General features: G+C 42.3%; 1 protein-coding gene across 2 annotated transcripts in view; it reads left to right on the forward strand.

Annotated features, from left to right (window-relative positions):
- The first annotated feature begins 690 nt into the window (after nucleotides 1-690).
- Nucleotides 691-23898, forward strand: part of LOC122543370 (transmembrane protein 106C-like) — a 58608-nt gene continuing 35400 nt past the window's right edge. Inside the window, exons 1-2 of one of the 2 annotated variants that reach the window (XM_043682018.1) lie at nucleotides 691-908; nucleotides 19983-20046. In XM_043682018.1, coding sequence (XP_043537953.1) covers nucleotides 713-908; nucleotides 19983-20046 — 260 coding nt within the window. In that variant the 5' untranslated portion in view covers nucleotides 691-712. Of the gene's footprint in view, nucleotides 1135-19982; nucleotides 20047-23898 lie in introns of both variants that reach the window. The other variant, XM_043682016.1, reaches the window with a different exon arrangement.

The raw sequence follows: 23898 nt of genomic DNA on the forward strand, positions 1-23898 counted from the left end.
CATTCACATCTGGATGTCTGGATTACTAGTCCAATGGTAATACCAGTACCCCTTTGCCTCTCTCCAATATTACTACAGCTCCCCATCGTTTTCAAAATTATTTGGCCCACTAGTCCTCAACGCTACTCACCCTCCATGGCCAATTAAACCCTCCATCCCATCGCCATAGCTACTCACCCTGTATTCATCATCAGACGCCATCTGGAGATGACAAAAAACTAACAATTTAATGCAGCTCTTATTCCTACATTTTGATAGTGATCAAAAGCTCTCCTTATTAGATCTCATTTGAAGCTTTGAAACATTTTTATTAAAATAATTCTATTTGAACTCCACATTAAAGATAGCTAATCCTTTAATAGTCTATTTAAACTATGAACTCAAAACCTTCTGAGAGATATTTTTCGCTTTTGAAACTCAGCTAAGCATTCAAAACGACAATGATAACCCTTGGGGAAATGTCATCAAAGAGCTACTGAAAATACACAATGAGCTACTACTTTTTTGTCAAACTTGTGCTTGTCAATCAAAGCAACTCAGCAGTTTTCTTTGTTTCAGTGACAGGAGCATTTAAAAACCTTCAAATCACGACAGTGGTACAGACCCTTCAAGAGGGTTTGTATCTACTTAATCAATTTGTGACCCTCCAATTGTGGGCTAAGGCCCGTTTTTACCTTTACAACAGTCTGTTTGAACTCAGCACTGAGTTCAAATGGCCTTGCTGAGGCTTGGTTTGAATGGGCTTTTCCAGAGAATGACTGCCCATCAGCAATTTGACTTGGGAATCAACCGCACGAGGAATTCCGCTCGCTGTGCTAACTCCAACGCCGATCGCCTCAAAGAGACAAGCGCGAGCACGTCGAGGGGGAGAGCGACTAGGCTTGCGCATGCGCAACATAACACACTGGGTGAGGGTGCGGGAGCTGGTGGCGCGCGCAGTGATGGGTTCGCAGGTTTCAGCTCGAGCTGGTCGGGGCCGCCTGAGGAAAGAACGGTCTTTGGATGCTGAGAGCAGTGAGGATTTACTGGGCGATGACAGACAGGAGGACATTGCGCGGTTCCCTTATGTAGAGTTTACTGGCAAGGACAGTGTCACCTGTCCGACCTGCCAAGGCACCGGCCGCATTCCGAAAGGTAACAAACGGCTTGCGCTTTAACAGGCACTGAAGTAGCGTTCGCGTCTCCTGAACTCCACAGAGCTGCTTTTCAGGGCCTGGAGGATCTGCCCCGCCCCGGGGCAGCTTTGAAACGCAACACGTTCCGTGCCAGAGCATATCCGTTGTTGTTCCTGGAAGGCGCGTTAACTACATGTGGCAATGCTGCTGATGTTTTTGTTCATCTTTAAAGTGGGTTGGCTGTGTCTCAGTTGCTGTCGGGGCGTCGAGAGCTCAATATGCCCCCAAAATAATCTGTTGACAGCCTAGTGCTATGTTGTGCCTGTGGACGTACTACTTTCTCGATGCGATGCTAAACAGGACTTTCTATCCCTTTGGGTGGATATGAAGCATGTAATCGTTTAATTATTGCTGTTGGACTTTGTCTCTCGAAGTTATATGACTGCACCTAAATGTACTTTAGCTTGGAATTTTGACGTTACTTTATCTCCCTATTTGATTTTTATCACACTTGTTTGTGCAGCCAAGTCTTTTGACTTGAGACTTCCCTGAGTCCATCTGCATGCATTTTAAGTGTTCTGGATCTGGGGTTATTTCCCCTAGCAATCTGTTTATACACTTGTACTTTTAGGGATTACCCCAGCCCACCCATGCCTCACTGCACTAATATTGTTAATCTCCTTCCTGTCCAATTCAACTTTCCTCACTGCCTGCTGGTGTCTCCCAGAGAAAGCAACTCATCTCTATCTCATTAACTCCTCCCAAACTTGTCACTTGTGGACAAAGTATTTGCCAGTACACTAATTGTGGATAGCTGCATTAATATTTCCCCTGGCATTTTCTTCCTCTCGTCTCACTGTTTCATTCAAAATCTTTATCACCCTGTCATGTAAAACTGCTGTTAAGGTTTCTGTACTGTGTGGCAAATCTTAGTAATTCCAATATCCATTGCACCTTGTATTTGCTGTCCAAGTGTCTCTCTCCATGCCTTCATTCAGGATGTAATGGTGCTGACTAGGTCTGCACTTATTGCCCATCTGGATAAGGTAACTGGGATTGTCAAGTTCCCAAATATGCGCTCACCTTGACCTGCTGTCTCATGGTCTTGCTCAACCCATTATACTAGTCACTAGTAAGGCCATCTTTGGCCTTCTATCAGTCTCTACGTTTTGCTTTGTTCTCAAACCCTACTTCTCCCTGTATCTGAAATAAACAATGGTCCTAATTCGATCAATTTCACAATTGACAGGTCCAGCCTTCAAGCCTATTTGTGAAAAACATTTTTGCAGCTACTGATTTACTCAACTGCACGGTTATTTCCTTTTTGCCCTAGTTTCATCAAATCTTTCAATCTGGTCTGTTCTGACTTCTATTCCTTTAAATCACTAAGGGTCACAGACTTTGCAACTTTCCCAATCTATACAAGGTGCAATTCTTTTCTCAGGCTTAGTGCCTGACTTTGGTTTGAGATTGCAAGACCTTTATTTGCCATTTTATCAAATAAGCATGCTTAAATTTAGCTTTGTGTATTGATAACCCTAGCTGGTCAACCAGCTCACCAGCTTCTGACAACTGAGGGGGAAATAAGTTTGGTCTGTCCCTCAAACATTCTCATACTCCAAGTGGCTCCCAGGTAGCTGAACAAAAGAGGCAGGAGGCCTTTAGACTATGAAATGGTGACTAGTTACAACAATCAACCACTCTTTGCTGGCCAACTCGCAACTTATGCAAAGCCCCATGGGCCCCAGCTCATCTGCAGCTAGACTTTTTTCCCCACTGCTTCAACCAACATGTTGAAGAATACATATGCAGTTTGTGACTTGATTTTACTCCCTGTATAATACCAAATCAATCCTTCAATGAGAAGGAATCCACTAGAATTAGAGACATTGGTACAGAACTAAGCTAGAGGTCCAACTTCCAATTGGAAGTTGTAGTTTGAGGTCAAGTGTTTTTGGTCTCATATCCTCTTTGTAAGGGGAGCTGTAATTCCTTTCTTTCAAACACAATGTAAAATATTTCCACTTGTTTGAAAGGTGGCCTGAGAAAGTTGGGTGAAAATTAAATGGGAGCAGGGGTTTAAGTGAGCAAAGGGTAGGTCTTGCCAAAATGGGTTGGGTGATTTAAAAATGCAGAGATGTGGAAACTGGCTTTATTTGATGGAATAAAGCACAGGTTTAACTGTTCCAAGTTAACTTTATTAATCTGATCAATGCTTCAGGGAGTTCATGAGTTGGGGTTCTCAAGTGTCAATCACTTTAAGGTCTGTGGAAAGTACAGAAGGCAAGTAAGTTGAGCTTTGAATACCCCCTTGCATGTTTTGATTTTTTTTGTCTGTCTCTGGAAACCACTCTTTCTAGGTAAATGTCTAGAGTTCATTTGTCAGTAGTCATATTTGCTGACACCATACTGAAATGCATTGTTTCTTGGAACATTATGACCAGTGAATTGACACTGAAACCCAGAGATTCCATTTAGTGCAAGTACTTTGGTCTGGTCAGGTCCAATGTTGTCTTGATTGAACAGCAGATGCTACCAACTGTCCACTTCGACAGAAAGGTAATTCTAGAACAGGAAAGAGAGAATTGTGGTGGCTTCAGGTTAATGCATTTAAAAAATCCCTTCAATTCTCTTTCCCCATCTGCCCCCCCACTTCCTCAGCCAATTTGGGCTTAAGCAGGGCTTGGATTGGAACACCAGGCAGTTAGGACTGGTCACTTATTGCCAGCATAAACTGTCAATGGCCACATTCCCTGTCAAATCACCAGAGTACTCGTGCCAATTCTGTTGTCTCCTGCAGTCACATCTTTCAGCACTCCTCTTGTGTTTCTAATAATCAATCCATTTAGTCCACGGAGCAATTGCAGCAATGCCATTTCCAGATGAATGTGTGGAAATTGTCCCAACTCTGAGGTGTGTTGACAATTGAGCCCCACTGTTCTACAAGTCATAAATGTGTAATTACCCAACTAAAGCACCGAGATGACCAGTTGACCGACTGCTATTCAGGACAAATTCTTACCTTTTTTAACCTAACAGGAAAATACCCCACCCAAGTCAATTTGTTCTTTTAAGCAAAAAAATCACTAACCTGAGCTGTGAAATGCCCATCAATCATGATTAAATGGCAGTGGACTCGATAGGCCAAATGGTTAAGGATCTAGACTTTTCTAAGGAGTGGGGTGAGGAACTTCTCTCTGTTCTCTGACTGACTACATTCTGTCATAATTGCTAAAACTCAATCTTCAGTTCAATAGTTGTGGGTAGATTTAGGTGGGTGAAAGGCAAGGTAAATTGCCACAGTCCTTTTTAGGACCAGTGCTCTCATTAGAACTGCCTGATGAGTTTTAACCTGAGGGTCATCATCCTTCAGGTCAGGGGCAAAGTTGAGAAGGTGAAACTTTCTTGGAGCCCTCAGATGGTATGGCAAATGAGCCTATGCAGAGTGGCACAAACTGCATTTCAAGACATCTGTTGAGTCAATAATTTCACTCTTGTTGGATGAGTAGCATCCTCAAGTAACTGAAGAGTGCATGGAATTGGAGCGTGGCTTGTGATGTGCTTTGCAACTGGTTACATGATGAGACTCTTTGCAGTGGGGTTACTGGGTGAGTAGGTGATGGGATCAAATGTGTTCCCAGGGCTTAGTGCTGAGCCTCCTCACTTCAGTAATTGTTCTCATGAATTGAGCTGTGTGGTCTAGTTATCCAATAAGATGGAGAGCAGTAACAACAAGGGCAGGAGGATATAGAGGGGACTGATTGTCGTTTTGGATTTCTTATTTTTGCCTATGGGTAGTTGCCCTTCAATTGAAGGGTAATTCTGTCATTTCAGAGCAGTTAGTCGCTACACTACTATTGGTCTGGAATTGTATGTAGGCAAGACCCAAGTAAAGATGACTGCTTTTCCTCACTAAAGAATGTTAGTGAACCAAGTGCATTTTTAAATATTCACTGAATTGAATTTTTGTTTCGCCAGTGGTCATGTTCCCTGAGCACTAGCCTGGGTCTTGGGACTCCAGGTCAGTGATTAGTACCACCACCTTGCCATGTAAAACTGACAAATGGAAACCCCATGCAGGGAAGTTTTGAGAACCAGAACTCTTGCAGCACAGGAGGTCCTTTATTCCACTGTCCCTGCTGATTGTCAGGAGAATCATTCACCTAGTGCCCCTTCTCTCTGTAACCCTGTGTTCTTTTTTCAGATAATCCAATTCCCTTAACCTTTTTTGAGCCTGCCTCCACCTTGCATTCAGTGTCTTTCAGACTCTAACTTATGTCGTTTCTCCTCATGTCAGCCTTTTTAAAAAGCCAATCACTTTGAATTTATGCCCTCTGGTTTTTGATCCTGTCAGTGGGAACAATTTTTCTCTAAACTCTCCAGGCCACCCATGATTTTTGAACACCAAATCCCTTTTCAACCTGTTCTTCAAGGAGAACAGTCCAGCCTCTTCAATCTGTAACTGAAGTTCCTCACCCTAGAACCATTCTCTTGAATCTTTTCTGCACCCGTTCTAATGCCTTTTTTATTCTGCGTGTGGAGCCTAAAATCTAAACACTACTTGGGTTGGGGTCAAATCCACATTCTGTACAGTCAATTCTGCTATAACACGTAGTTCTGTTCTTGTGCAATCTCATGTTAGTAGAAAATCATATAAAAGCAGCACTTATTAAACTAATTGGGTCGTAATTGTATTATAACTGATACATACTTTAAAACTTTGCTTTAAAAAGTGTCCCCAATTCAAATGATAAAGTGAATTTTGTTAATGAAATGCACGTTATAGCAGAATGTACAAGTATTTCATCGCTTCCTTGCTCTTGCATTCCATGTCCCTGTTGATAAAACTCAGGATGCTGATGCTTTAATCCTGCTGTCAAACTATCCTGCTTTATTCTCTTTCAATCTCTCATACACCAGGTTTTCCTGCTTCTGCATCCTGTTTAGAATGACATGCTTCATTTTATACTGTTTCGCTGTATTTCCCTGACAAATGCTCACTTCACCCATCTGTCCTCTTGAAGTTCTGCACTATCCTCCTTGCCTTTTGGAGTACTTGCCTAAAGAATAATTTGGTTTATTTCCCTTATTAGCTGCAATACACATCTCCTAAATTCTGTTTGCTTCTCTTGCTTTTATAACTTTTTTTCTCTCTTGAAGTGTCTAAATCCAGCCTGATTCTAAGCTGTATTGTCCAGCTGACATCTGCCAAATTGTTTTTCTGCTTCATCTTCACCTCCAGCACTTCCATTATTAAGGGAGCTTTTTGTCCTTCCATCCCCTTTTTGTTCTTGTTTGAGTATGCATTGACTGTGCCATGAATTCTTGCTAAAGGTTCTATTCTAGTCTTGCCTGTCATCCTCTGATTGTAATCAGGACAGATCCATCCTTGTCCATTTTGAAGCTTTTTCTTCACTCATTGTTATTGTGGATTGCTTCTTGTCCTATTCTACTGCATCCAAGGTTTTTTATGAGGCAATAGTCACAGTTCCCATTCTCAAACCAATCCAACAGTATTGCCTTTCTTTATGGACTGGAAACTCCCACTGTAGAAAATTTCTCTGAACACACTTTAGGAGTTCTTCTCACTGGCCTCCACTGTTATCCCAGTATATGCTTAGATAATTAGTGAGGGGAGTGGGTTGGAGACACAAAAATGCAGTTCAGGATTCACAGGTCAGCTGTGTGGTAGAGAAGATTCAACTCCGCTGAATGGCCTGCTTCTCCTTCACTGTATGGTCTGATGTCAGTAATGAGCGCTGTATCGCAACCCCAGCAGATGCACTGTTGGTAAATGAGTTTTTAAAAATACCTGGCCACATGGAAGCAGACGTGCAATGTAATGTGGCTTACCGCTTGCTCCTTGTTGATCCTTTTCCCTTCTCTCTCACCAGCCATCAGTGAGGGTGTGTAGCCTGGAAGTTAATATAAAAACTACTAAAATAGTTGCAAGTGATGTGAACAGGATGCAGGTTACACCAATCAGAAGATGAATGTGATGTGCTCATCAAAGTAGTTATGTATTTCGTTCAGCAGCTTGTAGGCAAAATTTAGGTATTTATCCATGTCTTTGAACAAAAGACTTGCAAGGAAGTGCAATGGAATTGGGTTGCTTGGAACCTAATCATTTGTGCAGCAAAAGGGTTGAAGATCCATTCTTAGTGTTGCAGTAACTTCAAGATACAGATGTGATCAGTTGGTAGAAAAGTGGATGTAGGGAATGTCTAATTAGCCATGATCCTATCGACTGGCAGAGCAGACTCGATGGCTTACTCCTGTTCTTATTTCTTATGCTTGTTTACTCGTAGTGCTGGAAACAAGTTTGCCCAGATAACCAGTCTACTGGTTAGCTGTCCAAGTTAAAATATAACTGGAGCAAATGATTCTGGTATTTAAAGTGTTTTCAAAATGCTCAATGCACATGAAGAAATTCTCTCCTTAAACTAAAATTTGAAGTGGTGCAACTAGCAACAGTTGAGCTTTCAATGTTTCCTCTCCCCACCAAGTGAACAAAGATCAAGAATAACTTTGTATCACAATCTAGTCAACTGCAACAAGCCCCCACGTGCACTAATTGTCCTGATGAAGGGCTTTTGCCCGAAACATCGATTTTTTACTGCTCCTCGGATGCTGCCTGAACTGCTGTGCTCTTCCAGCACCACTAATCCAGAATCTGGTTTCCAGCATCTGCAGTCATTGTTTTTACCTATTAGATTAGATTCCCTACAGTGTGAAAACAGGCCCTTTGGCCCAACCAGTCCACACCGACCCTCTGAAGAGTAACCCGCCCAGCCCCATTTCCACTCTGACTAATGTACCTAACACTCTGGGCAACTTAGCATGGCCAATTCACCTGACCTGCACATCTTTGGACTGTGGGATTTAGCATGGTAATTCACCTGACCTGCACATCTTTGGACTGTGGGAGGAAACCGGAGCACCCGGAGGAAACCCACGCAGACACGGGGAGAATGTGCAAACTCCACACAGACGGTGGTCCGAGGCTAGAATCAAACCTGGGACCCTGGTGCTGTGAGGCAACAGTGCTAACCACTGAGCCACCGTGCTGCCCCTAGGCTAACTAGGTTCTAAAAAACTTAGGAGAGTAGGTACCAGCTCTTCAAGACCCTTGCAGGCTACACGCCCCTTCTGTCACAAACAGGCTTCCTTTATACAAAGTTTACAAAAACACTGCATGTTCTTAATTAGACAGACAACATTGAGAAGACAGTAATTCATAAGGAAGAGAAGTTAGTTGACAGGTCTGTGTGCGCTTAACTGATCACTCCTACAGGCCCTTAGCTATCCATCAGGTGGGAGAAGCAAACTCAGCTAAGTCTGGTGTCTGTTGGTGAGAAGTTCCTATCATGAAGTATCAGTCTGAACTAACTGGGAGGTCATAAGGTAACCTTTCAGAGCTTGCATATTCAGATATCATTGTTTTACAAAATGGCTTCTTAGCGAGGAGAGCAGACTTTGACCATAAAATAGCTTTCTGACAGATTGTCAGAATCTCTTCAGTGTTAGCTTAAAAATTCTTCTAAACCTAGGAGCAGACTCATTTTTATCTTAAGAACAGAATGATTCTGTACCTGAGGCTGAAACATTACCATAGGGGGTTGTATATTAAATGATTCATCAGTCTCGAATTAAACATGCTTTTCAGGGTTGTCAGATTCTTAAGACACATGATCTGACTAGTTAGAATTCACAATGGGGCAGTAAGAACAGCAATTAAGTTAAAGCTTCATCAATATTACCTTTTACAGAGTTTGCATATCATCAGTGATGGCTACTCCAAATCAAATCTCCAAAATGCAATTAAATTCAATCCATAGCAAGTAAGAATAAAGAGCTAACTTTCTACTGGCTTTGGCTGTCTCAGCACTAAAATGCTCGTTCTTGCTCTCGCCAGATGTTTTAATCTTCTGCATAACCTGGGTTTCCCTCTTTTCTTTGTGGCCTGACTCCTCCCTGCCTGTCAGCTTATTTTCTACTCTGCAGCAAATGTGTTCTATAATTCAGTGTTACATTTTTAGACTGTTTTTAAGGACAAGTTTTAAGGCTATAGACTTTCTCTCACAGACACGAGTTCTTGTCTTCTCTGGAAGAGCAGTTTCTTCATGAACTATATAGTCACTTTACAGGGAGGAGCATCCCGTTAAGGCAGTATACTTGTTGATTGTAACAGTCACCCAATCAATATGTATCAATAGCTATCCCTTTACTGTGATACAATGAATGTTCTTAATCTTTGTTAACTGGATTCATACAATGGATACTTTCCCCTTGTTAGCTGACCTTGCGTACTGAATGCTTCCAATATTGTTTAAATGGCTCTACATAATGACTGCTTTTTTCACCTTGTTGATCCATTACCCTTGCCTTCAGCACCCCATTGTTAACTAAGTTCTTATCTGATTGGAGTCCTGCTCTGTTGAACCTTTTTCACAAAACTCGGAACTTAACTCTCCCTACCTGCTTATACCCTATACACATTCTCTGGCTGACTTGGCTTATTGCTCATTTTGTTTTTTGAGGTCAGGTTTTTAAATAAAAATTAATAATGTTAACATCTAACTGAAATGTGCTCATACAGCCTTGGCAAGAGAACTCTTGTGATCTGATCGTGCATCACTTCTTCCTGTGGTAAATTTTTATTTGCATATTACAGTAATTGTACTGCTACTGTGAAATCCAGAATACAAGAGTATAAATGCACAAAATAAGTTTCTTAAAAATGCAACTTGTCCTTGTGTGGCATCTCTTGATTTTTAGAAATTTTCCAAGCCACTTTGCCAGAAACACAAAATGGTATGTCGAACAGAGATGACTAAATAGCTTTGTGTAGGGTCTGTTTCCAGCAACAGCATTTCTGCAAGCAGCCATTTATCGTATCTACTTTTAAACTGTTGAGACTGCTTGGGCTTGTCTATTTTTTTTTTAGTAAGTAATTAACCTTTTAACCAAGCTTTTTTAATACTTTTAAACATAGCCCCTCCTCTACTTGGAGGGGCCATAAATGGGCCTTGTATTGGCAAATAAGCCTATTCAGGTAACTGACCTTTTACAGCAGGAAAACCATTTAGAAGCAGTCACAGCTATCTTAAAAGCTAAGTAATTATGAGTAAGGATAATTTAGGACTTGGCAAGATGGTACTAAATTGGGAGAGGCAAATTTATGTCTGTATCAGGTAGGAGAGTTGATTGGGAGGAGCTGTTATTGGGCAAGTCTACATTTAATGAGAGGGTACCTGGTCAGGTCCACGCCCCCCTACGACCCACCCTCCCATCCTGGCACTTTCCCCTGCCACCGCAGGAACTGTAAAACCTGCGCCCACACCTCCTCCCTCACCTCTATCCAAGGCCCCAAAGGAGCTTTCCACATCCATCAAAGTTTTACCTGCACATCCACTAATATCATCTATTGTATCCGTTGCTCCCGATGCGGTCTCCTCTACATTGGGGAGACTGGAAACAGTTTCCTCATTTCCCGTTCCCCCACCTCATCCTAGCTTCTAACCTCCAGAAACTCGGTCCCCTGACCTGTCCGGACTTGTCCGACCTGCCCAGCTCCTTTTCCACCTATCCACTCCACCCTCTCCTCCCTGACCTATCACGTTCATCTCCTTCCCCACTGACCTATTGTACTCTATGCTACTCTCTCCCCCCCCCCCCCCCCCCCTAGCTTATCTCTCCACGCTTCAGGCTCTCTGCCTTTATTCCTGATGAAGGGCTTTTGCCCGAAACGTCGATTTTGCCTGTCCTCGGATGCTGCCTGAATTGCTGTGCTCTTCCAGCACCACTGATCCAGAATACATTTAATGAGAGCCTATGGTAGGTTTTAAATTCCTACTGATCAGAGTTAGGAGGTGAGGAAGGACAAGGATAGCAAGGTATGGTACCCTTTGATACTGAGGGAGGTTGTAGATTTTTTTTTTAAGTAAATGGAAGCACATATAAAGTTTAGGAACTAAAATTAACTAGGGCCCATGAGGAATATAATGTAGAAAGAAATTTCACAGGAAATTAGAGCAAGGAGGGGCCACGAAATATCCTCAAGTAGGATAAAGGAGAATTCCAAGGTATTCCATGCATCTTCAAAACAAGAGGATAACTAGGGAGAAGGTAGGACTAATCAAGGATAAAGGAGGGAACTTATGCCTGGAGGCAGGGGATGTGGTTGAGATTCTAAATGACACTTTACCCTTCTCCTGAGTGAATAGAGGCAGTGAGATTAGCATGCCCCCACCCTATATGTTAGGGCATTTTGAGGAAGTGGCTTTTCTACTCTGAAAGAGTATTTAAGGTCGAGAAGCCCCCACTGCCTGATGGTATCTACCCAGGTTATTGAGAGCAGCAAGAGGAGATTGCCGGGGTCTTGATCAAAATCCTTGTTAACCACTGAAGAGGACCCAGAGGACTGGCGAGTTGCTAATGTTCTTTTCAAGAAGGGAAATAGGGATAATCCAAGAAATTGTGTAGAGTGGTGAGTCTTGTGTCAGTGCTTTTGGAGAGAATTCTTGGATAGTATTTGTGCTTTTAAAAGCACTGCCTAATGAGGGACAGTCAGCATTACTTTGTGCAGGGTAGGTCATGTCTTTCTAACTTTAAGGTGACTTGAGGGTAGAGCAGTGGATGTTCTCTACGTGGATTTTAGTAAGGCTGTCAACAAAGTCCCTCATGGGAGGCTAATCCAGAAGATTCAGATGCATGGGATCTGTGGTGACTTGGATTCAGAATTAGCTTGCCCATAAAAGGCAAAGGGTAGTGGTGGAAGTGCTTTTGTGGCTTGAGGTCCATGACTCTTTGTATTTCCCAGGGCTGCATACTGGGAGCTCTGTTTTGAGATATAGCAACGACTTTGAAATTGTAGATGGGTGGGTTAATAAGATTTCAGACTATAAAGATTGGAGTTGTGGATAGTGTAGACAATTGTCAAAGGACACAGCAGGAGAGAGATCAGTTGTGGATATGGGTGGAGAAATGGCAGGTGGCATTTAATCTGGGTAAGTGTGAGGTGCCGCACTTTGGGAGGAATGTTCAGGAAAAGTGCATGGTTAATGGCAGGACCCCGAACAGCACTGGACAGGGGGATCTTGGGGTTCAAGTCCATAGCTCCCTGCAAATGGCCACTGGTAGAGGGGGTGGTAAAGGAGACATATGACATGCTTGTCTTTTTTGGTCAGAGAACTGAATACAAGAGTCGATGTCATGTTGCAGCTTTATAAAACTTTGGTTAGGCTACACTTAGAGTATAGTGTTCAGTTCTGGTTGCCACATTACAGGAAGGATGTGGAGGCTTTGGAGAGGGTGCAGAAGAGGCTTACCAGGATGCTGCCTGAATTAGAGGGTATGAGCTCTTGAGAGGCTGGGAAAACTCTGGTTGTTTTCTTTGGAGCAGTAGAAGCTGAGGGGAGACTTTAAGTCTATAAAACTGAGGTGCATAGTGTGGATGATCAGAATCTTGCCCAACTTGAGTTGAAATGCCTAATACTAGAGGCCATACATTTTAATGGGGGAGGGGGTGTGGTGGCAGACTGGAACATATTGCTAGGGGTAGTGATGGAGGCAGATATGATGGGGTTAGAGTACAACATCATGGGCTGAAGGACCCATTCCTGTGTTGTACTGTTCTATGTTCACTTGATTTGGCAGAAAAGAGATACTAATCTCCTGATCAACTGAGGGAGCCACTTCACCTGGGAGCTGATTTTTGGGGTATCCCACCTGGAACTTCCCCTCATCTGGTTGTAATATGACTAATCTGACATTTACTGTAGTTATATTTACAGGAAAACAGCCAAGACTTGGTGCTTTTCTTTAATGCACCAGCTTAGTCATTTTTAATCACTGTTTCTGAAGTCAAGTTAGACCCAATGTTTAGTAGTCAACACCATAGGTCTCTACAGTGCAGCTGGGGAAATATGTGACTCACTGACTACCTTCTGCCTCGATCCTCTCCTCTTCCTAATTTCTCCAAATGTCAAATGCTTGTTCTTGGCTTCTCTTAACCTCCCTAAGTAAGACTATCTATTTGCTGTGGCTTCTAGATTGCTGTTTTTCTCCTCCTTGAGCATGTGATGTACTTTCTGCTCACTTCCTTATTTCTCTTCTCCCACCACCTCATTCTGAATACTGCATTCCCTTTCTTGGCCCTTACGCAAACTTCGATCGTTGCTTTTTGTCTGTACTGCCTGTATCTCCAAAACCAGCTACAACTGATGCAACAGCTTCCTGTCTCTGTTGCCTCCTGATATGACTTAGGGCAACTAATCATTGTGACTTTTTCTGATTATTTTATCTTGATCACTGGAAAAGGATGCTAAGATTCCAGAAGATGGTGCAGGTTCATATACACAGGTTGGGTGCTGCCCTGAGGCCCCTCCTATGACCTATGAAGGAGGAGGCTCACTGGAGCTCATAAATGGAAACTACAGTGCACACAGACCCATATAGTGCATGTGATATACAGTTTTGGGGTGGGGGGGTCAGGAGGGTGAAATGCTGGTAAATGGGAATAGGTGTCTCTTCCTCTGTCTTCCCCCACCCCATGGAGACTCATGGTATCCCAGCGTTAACCAGTTATTTACAATGGGTTGGCACAAGGGTCTGTTTGCCAGCCTGGCCTAACTGTTGTCTCCCCTCGCCATTGCCTCAACCTTTTGTGCAGCTACTGCTTTTGGGTCACCCCTTGTTGAATACCTTAATCTGTACAAATTTTCCATCTGCTGGTTCTCCTCTTTCACCTTGGGTTTTTTTGTATCCTTTTTTTTTGTGTGAAGGAGAGATCTGACTGTATTGACCCTGCCTGGTTTTTGTTTTTTTTTCAATGTTTTGTTGTACTTTTGTGGATTCCAGCATTCTCTCAATTGTAGGCTGACTGACCTATGTATTCTTGCTTTCTGTTGTCTTTTTCTTTGAGTAGTGTTATCTTGAATGGGGTGATCAATATCTGAGCTGATCAGGGCTAGCACAGATTTGTCCAGAGCAAGTAATGTTTAACAACTGAGATACAAGCATTGAGGGTAATTGACAACTTGTTAAGGTGTGGAGCCATAATGAATGTTGGAGACTGAGTGCTTGAAGCAAAACTTTTAAATGATAAGTGATTAAACGTTCAAGTGGTCCACAAGATGGAGAAAGCTGGGCTGTGCAATGTAGTTTTGGATTGACCAAAGACCCAGTACAGGTCTGATGGGTCAACCAAATAATAACTCCAAATTCTAATAAGCAAACCAGAAGTTTAATATCCCATTGTCAGGTGTGGCTCAATTGGTAACATCCTAACCACTGGAGTCAGTGGGTCTAAATCCCAAGGTTCAACAGGGCCTGAGTTTATTTTATATACATCTCATTCAGATTTATTTTGTACTGCTGTACAGGAAGACAAATTGATGGCCTATTTGTCTACTTGGTAGAATATTAAAGATCCCACAGCATTTTTTTGTGGAACAATGAGTTCCCCCTGGTTGTCCTGGCAATGTTCCTCCAACAATATCACTAGGATTATCCGGCTGTAATCATACTGCTGTTGAGGGAGGAGTTGTTGGTGCATATAAATCAGCAAATGTATTCCCTACACTCAACTAAAATGTCTTGCTATACAAAGCACGATGCAAGAGGTTTTCATCTCGGCTCCTGAGCTGCATTGTGTGGCTACTCCTGTTGATCTAGTTTTTTAATCTACTTGGAGCAGGTGAGATTTGCATTTTATATGCTTTCCTCTTTTGTAGGAGCCTTCAAGCTTTCCAACTTTGCTTACGCTTGGCTAATAAAGTTGATAATTTAAAACAAAAACATAGCTTAACAACTTTACTCACTCACTCCTAAAATTGCATTTTTCAGTAGGCTGATAAGTGGCTGAGTAATGGACTTTGAGAACTTCCTTCTGCACTGGAAGGCAGGCAGGTGGGGGGGGGGGGGGGGGGGCAAGATATCTTATTTTTCAGGACTGGTTTGAAGTAAATGTCTACCACCTTCCATAAACTTGACTTTTTTTTAAAAATCAGAAGTCCCAGTTAACTTGGCCTTGAAGGTATTTTAGGACCATATTAATAGTGCAACTTGTTTTCATAACCCAAGTTTGTGTTGCTGCCTTAATTGCTTTGGCACTTGAAGTATGCAGCATTAAATCGAAATCTAATTAGTCAGTAACTCCAACATTTAAAGGGAATCCCTATCCAATACTTAAGTTTCTTTTTTGCCAACTTTCCATAACAGCTGTTTTTGAGATGCTACATTTCAGCTCATTACACATACTCCCCAACTTATGCCAGAGTTTGGAATCTTATTCTTCTCCAGTGCATGTATAACATCCTAAACCCCTGAAGTGAAATTGCAGCCATGGTGGGTTCACTACAAAGCAGAACTAAGTAATGGAAAAAGCAACTTTTTAAGTTGGATCCATAGCAACCCAGCTCGAGTCTTATGAGCTGTTTGTTTTCATCTGAAATATTTGCTAAAACACTTAATCTGAGTGAGTATAAAGTGCAATTGGGTTAACTATATTGATCTAATCCACCTAAGAAAAAATACAGATTTAACATCCTTCTTCTCCCTAACCAGGGCATGCTGGTTGGAGGGGGCTGAATAACATTTGGGTATGTAGTCATTGCAAGACAAAGGCAAAAGTCCAGCTAATAGTGGTTTAACTGGTGTCATGAGCAGCTGTTACTTGGTATGTAGGGCTAGTCGGTCTGTTACCTTCAGCCTTTGCCCTTTTAGGCTGAACCAGTCTGATCACCTGTTTCTGCTGTGCGTCATTGGGAGCACAACATGAGGGAGGGTGCTGCTGGGGAAGCTGCTGCTAGGAATAGGATTTCCCCTCTGTCTGGGCTGCATGGCACCCTCTAAGATGGGTGCAGGGTGAATAGAGATTGAGGAGGCCAAGGGAGAACCTTACAGATCACTGATCCTGTTGTGGCATGATAAATGACATTTGAGTAATCCATTTGGCTGAAAGTGAGTGTGCTGTGAAATTTGGCTCATTGAAGTGTGCCTTGATACTGAAAAGATTGGGAATCACTGAGCGAATGAACTTTTTTTGCATAACTGCAGTACTATGACACATTGGAGTTGTTGACTAACCATGGGTATCTCTGCCTTGCATGTTGATAGCTAGGTGAAGGTCTGAAGTTACCAGTTCCTCCTTATATGCTACACTTATGATCTCAAATTCCTTGTACTCCAGGTCCTTAAACTGAAACCACTGCCCACCCACTTACCATTTAAGACTCGTACACTGACAGTGTCCACTGTCAAATTTCTAGTTTCTTGATCACACCTTTGTTGATGCTGCACTTTTATTTTGAGCAGCATTTTTGGTTTTCTCTACTCTGCATAACTGCTATCAACAAATTAATTAATCAGTCATTAAATGTACAATTTAGTTTGCGACGACTGACTCCTCAAAGGAATTTGACAATCCAAGATTTGGAAAAATGTATTTGTGAAGTTTTAACTCTTTTAAAATTCATCAGTACCAGATGATTGATCTACATGGATTTGATGGCCTTGGACATAGGAAAGGCCATCTGAAGATGAAAGATAATTAAAAACCAGCAGATTGTACAGTGACTGCTTGTTATTTCAAGTAGAAGCCTTGCTGAGTGTCATTGAGTTCTTGCTGTGTGGTCTCTTTTTTTTTTTCTGCACTACATTTGACCACTAAGATGGTCTGTCTTCTGGCACATTCTATCTATCGCTCTCGCCTTTTTGTTCCATGCTAGATACGATAATGGAGAAATTGTTGCAGGGTGGAGAATTATTGAAAGCATACTTAATCATTTCACCTGCTAACAAACCTTTCTCTTTCCTGAAGTTTTCCCCCATGCGTTGAGGTGTAGGATGGCATCTATTCTGATTTTTGCAAAACAGAATCTGTACCATACAGGAGGAGGCTATTGGAATACACACCAGCTCTTCAAAGTGTATCCCACGCAGACCCAGGCTCCACCTTACCCCAGTAACCCTGCTTTTACCTTGGTTAATCCGCCTCGCCAGCACATGTTTTGGACTGAGGAAACTGAAGTATCTGGCAGAAACCTGTGCAGTCAATGCTGGCATTGAACCCAGGTCCCTAATGTTGCCTCACAGTGCTGCTAACCACTGAGCCACTGTGCTGTTATGCGTGGGATGAAAAAGCGAATGAGTTTTCTTGTTGTGCAGCAAATTCTTTTGCATAATACCATAAATAGAAACTCTAGTAGGCCATTCAACCCCTTTAGCCTGCCCTGACATTTGATAGGATCGTGCCTAGTTTGACATTCCTCGTCCACTTTGCATTTTCGCTGTTACCCCTTTGTCCCCCACTGATAAAGGATCAATCTCCACTTTTTTTTAAATACACATAAGGACTCTGCAACCCCCCCACCCAAATATCTCTCCATTGGCAAGAACTTAAAGATTCAACTATTCCATGAAATTTGAGCCTCATTCCTGATGAAGGGTTTTTGCCCGAAATGTCAGTTATCCTCCTCGGATGCTGCCTGACCTGCTATGCTTTTTCAAGCACCACACTGTGCTCTAATCTCCCTGTTCCATGAAATTCCTCTTCCTCTTTAGTCTTAAACTGGTTCCCCATAATTGAGACTTTCCCATCAGGTCAAACGTTATCCTTTCTGTATTTACCCTGTCCAGTTTCTTTCAGATTGGTATGTTTGAGATCACCACCACCTCCTTCAAAACTCCAGTGTGTAGAGTCCCAACCTATTTAACCTTTGCTCGTTCGACAATTCCTCCATAGCAGGAATCATCCCAGTGAACCTTTTCAACTGCCTCCAATGAAACAAAGGGATGAGAATTGTTCATACTCAAGATGTGGCCTCACCAGCACCTTCTACAGTTGCAGTAAGACTTTCCTAAATTTGTACTCCACCCCTTGAAATAAGGGCCAACATTTCATTAACCTTCTAGATTACCTCCTGCATCGGTGTGCTCGCTTTCTGCAGTTTTTATCCATTTAAATAATTTCAAAATGAACAATTTAACATTGTCTATTTTGCTCATTTTAATCTATCAGCATATCTTTGTAAACTGTATCCCATTTGCAACATGCCTCTCCTACTTTTTGTCTGCAATTTGGCTGCTGTACATTCACATTCTTCCTCAAAGTTACTAATATGCCATGAACAGCTGTGGTCCCAGCACTGATCCCTGTGAAACCCCACTGGTAATGAGTTGTCAATCTAGAAAAAAAGCCCCTCTTTATCCCCACTCACTGTTTCCTGCCCACGAGCCAATTCTCTCTCCATGCCAATATACTACCTCCAACACCATGAGCTCTTAGCTATGACTTAACCTTTTGTGAGGTACTTCTCAAATGCCTTGTAGTCCAATGCAACACATCTACTGCCTCCACTCTAGTTGAGACTTCCTCAAATACTTAAAATTAGTCAGACGCAGTTTCCCTTTCATGAAGCTATACTGATTGCTTCCTTGGTTTTTTCCTTTTCCAAATGTTCTGCTGTTAATTCATTAACTCTAACCTCTTTTAATTGGCCTATACTTACTCACTTTTTGCTTCCCTCCCTTCCTTTTTGGAATAGAGATGTCATGTTAGCAGTTTTCTGATCCTCTACTACTTCTCCAGAATACAAACACTTTAGTGAAACCACAACCAATGCATTCACCATCTCGAGATCCTTTTGGATGCAAGCCATGAGGGCCAAAGGATTTATCTGCCTTTTTTTTTAAGCTTTTTTTTTAGTATTGGACAAACTACTCTTGTGACAAGTACTTAATTCTCTTCTTCCCCCCCCCCCCCCGCAATATTCTTGTAGAAATGTTCAAAGCATCTTCCACTTAAGGATTTAAATGATCTAACTCCTGTCACTTCCTTATTCCACATAACCCAAGGTTTTGTCTCTTCCAATCCAGATGAGATCCTGGCCACGAGTCTATAGTTCCCTGTACCACAGTGCTATTTGCTCCATTCTCCCTACAGCCTCTAGCTCTCATCCACCAAGCACAAACCTCAAATCTATTAGACAAGTTCAAAGGCTGAGGCTCCTTCAGCACTACCTCCTGGATCTCTACCTGTCAAATTCTTAGTCTCTCCCTCCTATCCCTGACCACTGACCAAATTTGAGGTGGTTAATCTAAAGAGTATGACCATCTCCTGAAAGTGTCCAGGTAACTTTTTTTATTCTCTTCCCCCCCCCCCCCCCTCCCTGATGTGTCATCGTATTTGAAACTCAGATTCTGATTCAGAATTGGCTGCTTGAACTCCAGCTCAACAGTTGCTACAAATGTGCTTCCTCTCAACCACAGTGGGGTGCACTGGCTCCCACAATGCAGCTACAATATTGCCTGGCTCTGCATCTTTGTATAGTTTTTGTTTTGCATTTGGTACCGGTCTTGTTTTCAAATCTGTAAAATACTTTACTTTTTTTAACCTGAAAACAATAGTTAAATTCTCTATCAGCCAGTGAACATAAGGGTTTCCTGTGATGTCCGTGTTTTTGTGTGAGCTCTAATCTTGGGCTTCAATTTATCCTGTTAAAATTGAGCCAAAAAAGCACTTCTATGTATCAAATCCTTGTGCTGCTCCAAAGTAATACTTTGACTGTGCCTCACTCCAAATATGATCTCTTTCCTGATCATGCCAAGCTTACTGAGTATACTTGAATCGGTAATGTTTTGTTTTCTTCAACCCAAGGCATCATTCCAGTTTTTCTGGAAGATTCATATCAAGGTTTCTACAGTCTGCTCTGCTAGAGTATCCTCTGCAAACTAAACTATAGATTGCCCATCCCCAAAATAAATCTCTTTATGGTTGGTTGATAACCTCTTATTTAGAGTATTAAATTTTTTGCAAACAGATGAACTGTAGGTTATTTCCTTCACCCCCTTTGTGTTTTGCAGGGCTGGTCAATGAATTGGTGGCCCTGATCCCATACAGTGACCAGAGGCTGCAGCCGCAAAGAACGTAAGTCTTGAGAGGATTGATTAACTTTTATCGTTGTCTAGAATTGATCAATCTTGTTTCAACACTAAATATTTACTGTGTCTAACAATTGTGTGGGCAGTAGCATGGCTGATATTTCACTGGACTATTAATCCAGAGCCCTAGCTTAATGTTCTGGGGGCATAGTTTGAATCTCACCATGGCAGATGGTGAAATCTGAGTTTAAATTGCTTTTTTTTTTAAAATACAAACCTAATAGCAACTCTTTTCATGTTATAAAGACTGATTTGATCCTCTAATGCTCTATTTTTGGGCAAAGGACACCTGTTATCCTTGCTCTGACCTGTGACTTCAGACCCAGAGCAATGTGGTTGACCCCGAGCTGCCCTTCAGCCCATTGGGAATGGGCAATAAATACTGGCCTAGCCAATGGTGCCCATTTCATGTATGAGTGAAAACCTTTGAACCAATGAATTCCAATGTTATAAATAAAACTGTGGATGCTGCTGCACTTAATGTTGTGATGCTTGAATTTAGGGGAGGCAATGATCTAGTAGCATTATCACTAGACTAATCCAGGAACCAGGTTCAAATTCTGCCATGGCAGTTGGTGGCATTTGAATTTGACCATGAATTTTTAATTTTTTTTTATTTTTGGGAATCAAATGGGTTTTCCAAACGTACTTTCCTTTTTAAGGAAGGAAACTGCTATCCTTACCTGGTCTGGGATCCATGTGTCTCCAGACCTACCACAACATGGTTGACACTTAAACCCTCCTCTGGGTGGTTAAGGGGCAATAAGTGCTGCCTGGCCAGCAAGCCCTCATTCTGTGAATTTCTTCTTAAAAGATTCCCCTTTTTAGTCCTGAAGTGACTAAACTGAAATGGTTAGTATTTTGATTCTCATTTTGCACTCTTAGAAACAACACTAAAGCTTGCAATGGGTGTAGAATGTGAAATGGTTTTTCAATGAGAACTTGAGCATTGAATGATTCTTCTCTGCAACATTTGATACATGCATCCCGTGACTACAGTTAATGCCATGTCAGGGGTGGGTATGAATAATGATTAAGTGTAAAACTTTATTCTCAACAGCCCCATGATAGAATGATATCCTCAGGTGCTTTTGGAGACAAAAGTACTGCCTGAGTACAAGAGAGGTTGAGGCTGAAACTTTGGCTTGGGTCCCCACCAAGAGTTGTGGTGGTGTCTGTCAGAGTCAGAGATGTACAGCATGGAAACAGACCCTTCGGTCCAACCCGTCCATGCCGACCAGATATCTCAACCCAATCCAGTCCCACCTGCCAGCACCTGGCCCATATCCCTCCAAACCCTTCCTCTTCATATACCCATCCAAATGCCTTTTAAATGTTGCAATTGTACTAGCCTCCACCACATCCTCTGGTAGCACATTCCATACACGTACCACCCTCTGCGTGAAAAGGTTGCCCCTTGGGTCTCTTTTATATCTTTCCCCTCTCACCCTAAACCTATGTCCTCTAGTTCTGGACTCCCTGACCCCAGGGAAAAGACTTTGTCTATTTATCCTGTCCATGCCCCTCAAAATTTTGTAAACCTCTATAAGGTCACCCTTCAGCCTCTGATGCTCCAGGGAAAACAGCACCAGCCTGTTCTGCTCAGATCCTCCAACCTTGGCAACATCCTTGTAGAGCTTTTCTGAACCCTTTCAAGTTTCACAATATCTTTCTGATAAGAAGGAGACCAGAATTGCCGACAATATTCCAACAGTGGCCTAACCAATGTCCTGTACAGCCACAACCAGTCCTCCCAACTCCTGTACTCGATACTGACCAATAAAGGAAAGCATACCAAACGCCACTTTCACCATCGTATCTACCTGCGACTCCACTTTCAAGGAGCTATGAACCTGCACTCCAAGGTCTCTTTGTTCAGCAACACTCACCATTAAGTGTATAAGTCCTGCTAAAATTTGCTTTCCCAAAAATGCAGCACCTCACATTTGAATTAAACTCCATCTGCCACTTCTCAGCCCATTGGCCCATCTGGTCCAGATCCTGTTGTAATCTGAGGTAACCCTCTTCGCTGTCCACTACACCTCCAATTTTGGTGTCATTTGCAAACTTACTAACTGTTCCTCTTATGCTCACATTCAAATCATTTATGTAAATGACGAAAAGTAGTGGACCCAGCACCGATCCTTGTGGCACTCCACTGGTCACAGGCCTCCAGTCTGAAAAACAACCCTCCCACCACCACCCTCTGTCTTCTACCTTTTGAGCCAGTTCTGTATCTAAATGATTAGTTCTCCCTGTATTCCATGAGCTCTAACCTTGCTAATCTAAAATTTTTGGGGAAATAACTATTTGGTGTTTGCTGAGGAGCAGCCCTGGTCCTCCTGAGAGGAGTCTTATTCCATCATTGCAACAAGTTAAATCTTTTTGGATTATAACCTTTTTTTCTTTTTAAAAATAAATGCTAGTTTAAATTGCATCTAAAGCAAATGTAACCACCATTTGAACAGTCTTCTGCCTGTTCTTTTACTACCTATAAAAGATATAGGAACAGAATTAAATCATCCATGTTGTCAAGTCTGTTCCAGTGTTTGCAAAAGACACTAACCAGGATTTGAGTTGGGATGGTGAGATTCTGGAACATGTTAAAACCTCCTTAACAAGTATGAAGGTTCATCAATCCCCAGGGCCAGATGAGATGTATCCCAGGTTGCTATGTAGGAGATATTTAGTATTTCTTTCACTACAAGTGAAGTGTCCGATGACTAGAGGGTAACTAATGTGCTTCCTTTCTTCAAGAAGGGCAGCACAGACAGACTAACTGGTCTGTAATTACCCTAACCACTGACATGCCAGGTACTATTGGAAAGGTTGTAGATTAATTAGTGCTTGGCTAGGGATTGAACCAGGATAATTGGTGTGTGTTTGTTAGAGGGTGATTCTCCCTAACTAATTGATTTCTTTTTGAAAAGAAGACTAAATATATTGAAGGGAGTGCAGTTGATATAGTTTACATGAACTTCAGTTAGGTTTTGACAAGGTCCCACATGGAAGGCTGGTCCAACAGGTAAGAGCCGACTGAGTCTAGGACAGGTTGCCACAGAGTCCAACATTAGCTTGCAAATAGGCAATGAGTGGGTTGTTTTTGTGATTGGAACTCTGGTACCAGTAGTGTACCAGGGGAATCAGCGCTGGAACCCTTGGTATTATGTATATTAACAATATCGATGTGAAAGTAGTATGTCATAGACGTACAGCATGGAACCAGATCCTTCAGTCCAACTCTTCCATGCTGACCAGATGTCCTAAATTAACCTAATCTCATTCATCTGCATTTGGCCCATATCCCCTCAACCCTTCCTATTCATGTACCCATCGAGATGCCTTTAAGTGTTGTGATTGTACCAGCTTCCACCACTTCCTCTGGCAGTTTGTTCCATGCACTCACCACCCTATGTGAAAGAGTTACCCCTCAGGGCTGTTTTTTAAATCTTTTCCCTTTACCTTTAAACCTATCTCTCTTGTTCTGGACTCCCCCAACCCAGGAAAAGACCTTGGCTGTTCACCCTTTCCACACCCCTCATAATTTTATAAACTTCTATAAAGTCAGTCCTCAGTCTCTGACACTCCAGGGAAAATAGTCCCAGCCTATTCAGACTTTCCCTATAGCTCAAACCCTCCAACCCTGGCAAAATCTTTTGTAAACTTTTTCTGAACCCTTTCAAGTTTTATAACATCCTTCCTATTGCAGGGAGACCAGAATTGCATGCAATATTCCAAAAGTGGTCTCTCCAATGTCCTGTACAGCTGCAACATGACCTCACAACTGCTGTACTCACATGCAGTGACCAACAAAGGCAAGCATACAAAATGCCTTCAC

The sequence above is a fragment of the Chiloscyllium plagiosum genome, chromosome 43 (genome assembly GCF_004010195.1).
Source record: "Chiloscyllium plagiosum isolate BGI_BamShark_2017 chromosome 43, ASM401019v2, whole genome shotgun sequence".
Classification (NCBI taxonomy): Eukaryota; Metazoa; Chordata; class Chondrichthyes; order Orectolobiformes; family Hemiscylliidae; genus Chiloscyllium; species Chiloscyllium plagiosum.